Genomic DNA, 3,788 nt, shown 5'->3' on the forward strand with positions numbered 1-3,788 from the left:
TTTCTTAAGCGTTGTAGCTATATAATTTCAAACATCCTCAAGAGCTATAACACATCTGCAGCAGAACTGGATATGAAGACAAAATTGCTGGACAGGAACACTTTAATTGTCCACTAATCTTCAGATTTCCGGCTATGTTTTAAAAAACTTTATTTGTGAAAACCTTTAGCTTGGCGGACAGCTGGGCGCCTTTGGCGGCTAGTAAGCAATAAATCAGAAGTAGGGTCGTCATTAGTTGTATGCTATCTTTCAAAAGTTTATTTGCTGCTTCCATCCCCTAATCTTGATCAAACCAAAAGAGAACTGACTGTGCAAAACATTACCTAAATTAGGCTATAATAACACAGCCCTCAATCGCTTTAAAGTTTGAACATGCTTTAAAAAAATTATAAAATTATAATGTTTTTCCAATAACACACTTTCTACAAGGGAACCACAATGAATAATTTACTTAGAATCAAAACTTATCAAAGAAAAATTGACATTATTTTCTCTTAAAAGTGGGTTTACTATCAATTGAATCTTTGACTGTCTTCAGCAACAATATGTTAATTATAATGCTTATCTTTTGAGTGAATTTTATTTTATTCTTTTATTTGTTTTTTGTAGAATCATTTGCAACTGCTACTCATAGTTTACTTCATTCAAGTTTTTTAATTATGCAAGGAAATTTCTGCTGGTGGAAAATTTCTTATTAGTTTTTGTCAATGAAATTTTAAAAAAAATAATAACCCATTGTTTGTAAATAAAAAAAAATCATTTTGGGGATAAATGTCTTGTTTAATGATTTATTCTTCACTTTTGTCTTATTCCAGCATAATTTAACCACATTTGAATTAATTGTAGTGGAAACATTGTCCCATTGTTGATAAGGCTTAAGTCACAGTTTAAAGAGCAAATTATTATATGCTAAGATATTTTTTTTTTATCAATTGACACATGAATAGAAAATCCTGATGAGGTACTTCAATTTATTTTGTTGATAGACACCAAGCTTGAATGTACACTCCAGCAAGAAAAATATACTTTATCTTTAAAGAATTTTTCTATTAGATAACTGAAATTTATAAGTAATCTTCAACACATATCTTGCCTTAATGATAGAGCGCCTGGTACATATAAGAAATGACATTACATTTTTTTAATTACAGCAAAGAAAGGTCATATTCTCTGACAGTTTTCTATAATCATCTCAAAGAAATAAAGAATCGTTAATTGTATATCTTTGGTGTTTCTGTGCCTTTAATTGCATAAAACTTCTTTTAAATTTCTGCCCAGATTTCAGGGTTTGAATAGCTTACGAATTGCACCAAACTGCTCCTAAGTGAAATTTCTGCTTTAGAATGGCATTCTCCCCCCCTAAACGTCTTCAGCAAGAAATGCAACTTTGTTGCTGAATTGTAACTGGTCATATATAATTTTTAAAAAAAAATAAATATTGCTCAGAAGTATAAAAAATTTATTTTTTTTCTGTAAAATTTTTAAATGCAATCATTCTTGTTGTAGGGGATCAAGTATCTCATAAAGGAGCTTTAACTGGTGGTTATTTTGATACAAGGAGATCGAGATTAGATTTGCATAAAGGACATATGCAAGTTGTGACCGAAATAAATGAACAAGAAAGGCAGTTGGCTCAGCATCGAACCACGCTGACAAATATCCTTTTCTTACTTTATTTTTTATACTTTAGTCTTTTATTTTAGCTTGTTCATTAATATTGGATGTATGGAAATTATTAATAATTATTATAATTTTTGTAATTTTTTCTTTTTCTCTGAAAATGCATTAAGTATTATTTTGTAATTTTTTCCATTGTTCATTTAAATACAGTAATTCATAAATATTTTTTCGTTTCTTTTAATTATTATTGTAATTAATATTTTTTTCATTGTTTTACTGTTTATTAGATATAACAACATTGCACATTGTTTTTTTTTGCTACCTGAACAAGATTCTTCCCTTCTTGCTAAACATGTTTTTCATATTTTTTTTTAATGTTTATTAAAGCTGCTGTAGTTAATTATGTATAAATAAGTTGTATTTTTATACATCCAGAATTACTTTGACCCTTTTTTGTCTTTTTGCATAGTGAAAATGATTTTATATTTTACTAATAAATAAAGATACTGTAGTAAATTATATATACTTAAGATTTATTTTTATGGATTTAGAATTACCTTGACTCTTTTTTTACATATTGAAAGTGAAATTAATAAAATTGTCAGTGACATGCAGAAAGCAGAAACCAAAAATAGTAAAAATAAGTAAGTAAAACAAGTATTTTTGTTATTTCATCTTCATTTAAATATTGTTGTTGTCGTGTTCATGGATGCGGGTTATTCACTAGATGGCATTAAAGGAGCGTTTAACTGCAGACCTCGTCACCTCGGAGCTATAAAAGATAATTGTAAGATATTTAATGTCTCCGTTGCATACTTAATCACCATCAGCCCGGAGATAAGCCTTTGGCGTGTCAGCTATCCCCAGAGGGCAGATGGGGGACTGCCTTCATTGGGTGGTAGAAGGGAAAAGATATACCCTCCGCAGACCAGCAGGCAGAAATCCAACCTTTAAAGGCAATCTTTTCCATGGATAGTCATAAATCTTTATTGTTATTTATAAGTTTTTTTATAGTTTTGTTTTGAAAAACTTTATCACTGATTATTTAGTTTTTTACTTCTTTTTTTTTATTTATTTATTTTTAAGCAGAAAATTTATTCTCGTTCAGAAAACAATGACTTTTTTTTGTTTTAAATTAGTTGTACTGCTGCATTCTTCGATGCCAAGGAAAAGTGTTGGTTGTCATATAGTAAACTCTCTTTGTTTTAGACTCTGAAAAAAGACAAATTCTCCTTAAAATTTTGTGTACACAAACCTCAAATTGATTATGTTTTCCTAATTTGATGGAATCTGCCGAACACAAAAGTTATTTGACAATAGCAGAAATCTTAACAAAACAAAAATTTTAATGTCTTCTTTTTCTTTCTGAAATTTAGTTTTGATCCTCATTTGTTATGAAAACATTATGATTAAATAAAGTTAGTTTAAATAAAATCAGGATTTCTTAGAAATTAAATGAGATATTATTTTTTAATTTGTTTAAAGAAAATTTAAATTAATAATAATTTTTTAGAAATTTAATTTAACTTTTTCGAGGCTATTTTTGAATTAGTTTTTGATTTGAAGTTAATGAGTAGAGAAATCTTTGCCCCTGGGTTGTAGGTTCTGTATCATTTTCAAGAAGTTATATTATTGATCAGTTGATAAATTTTGTTTTTCTATTTAAGGGATGTGTTTGACAAACTGAAGACAGACATCCGTTTGATGAAAGAAGAAGTAGCTGCTTTAGATAGATCACACCAGCCTAAGGTAATGCTCTCAGTTAAAATGTTTGTTGTCTGTTGTATGATTGAGAAATAGTCTATGTCAGTGTTTCGCAAAGTGTGGTATGTGTACCCCCAGGGGTACGGGAACAGTTTAGCGGGGGTACGCGTTCTTATGCGAAATATCTTGCACCAAATGAAAATCTCAAAATTTTTTATTTAAAACTGAGCTAGCCATGAAAATTTATGATTACGTATTTTTCTATTGGCTATTTTTTGCAGAGTTAACAGTTAACAATTAGTAGCGTCAATAGCCAGTTGTGATTTTTAACTTTTGTGCAATTCTTTTATAGTAAAAAATACATTCATTTTTTTATTAGTGGTACACAGCGTTATGAAAAATTTAGAAAGGGTACACAAAAGTCATAAGTTTGGGAAACACTGATTTATGTGAATCAAAGGAGT

At 29.0% G+C, this 3,788-nt stretch overlaps 1 protein-coding gene across 1 annotated transcript in view; it reads left to right on the plus strand.

Moving 5' to 3' along the window:
* LOC107455765 (structural maintenance of chromosomes protein 3) overlaps nt 1–3,435 on the plus strand; it is a gene marked incomplete at its 5' end in the record, with an annotated part of 6,999 nt that extends 3,564 nt beyond the window's left edge. The window contains 3 exon segments of the mRNA XM_043057000.1: nt 1,507–1,656; nt 2,195–2,264; nt 3,288–3,435. Coding sequence (XP_042912934.1) covers nt 1,507–1,656; nt 2,195–2,264; nt 3,288–3,420 — 353 coding nt within the window.
* Between the last annotated feature and the right edge of the window lie 353 nt (nt 3,436–3,788).

This window comes from Parasteatoda tepidariorum, unplaced genomic scaffold (genome assembly GCF_043381705.1).
Source record: "Parasteatoda tepidariorum isolate YZ-2023 unplaced genomic scaffold, CAS_Ptep_4.0 HiC_scaffold_1605, whole genome shotgun sequence".
NCBI classification, from domain to species: domain Eukaryota; kingdom Metazoa; phylum Arthropoda; class Arachnida; order Araneae; family Theridiidae; genus Parasteatoda; species Parasteatoda tepidariorum.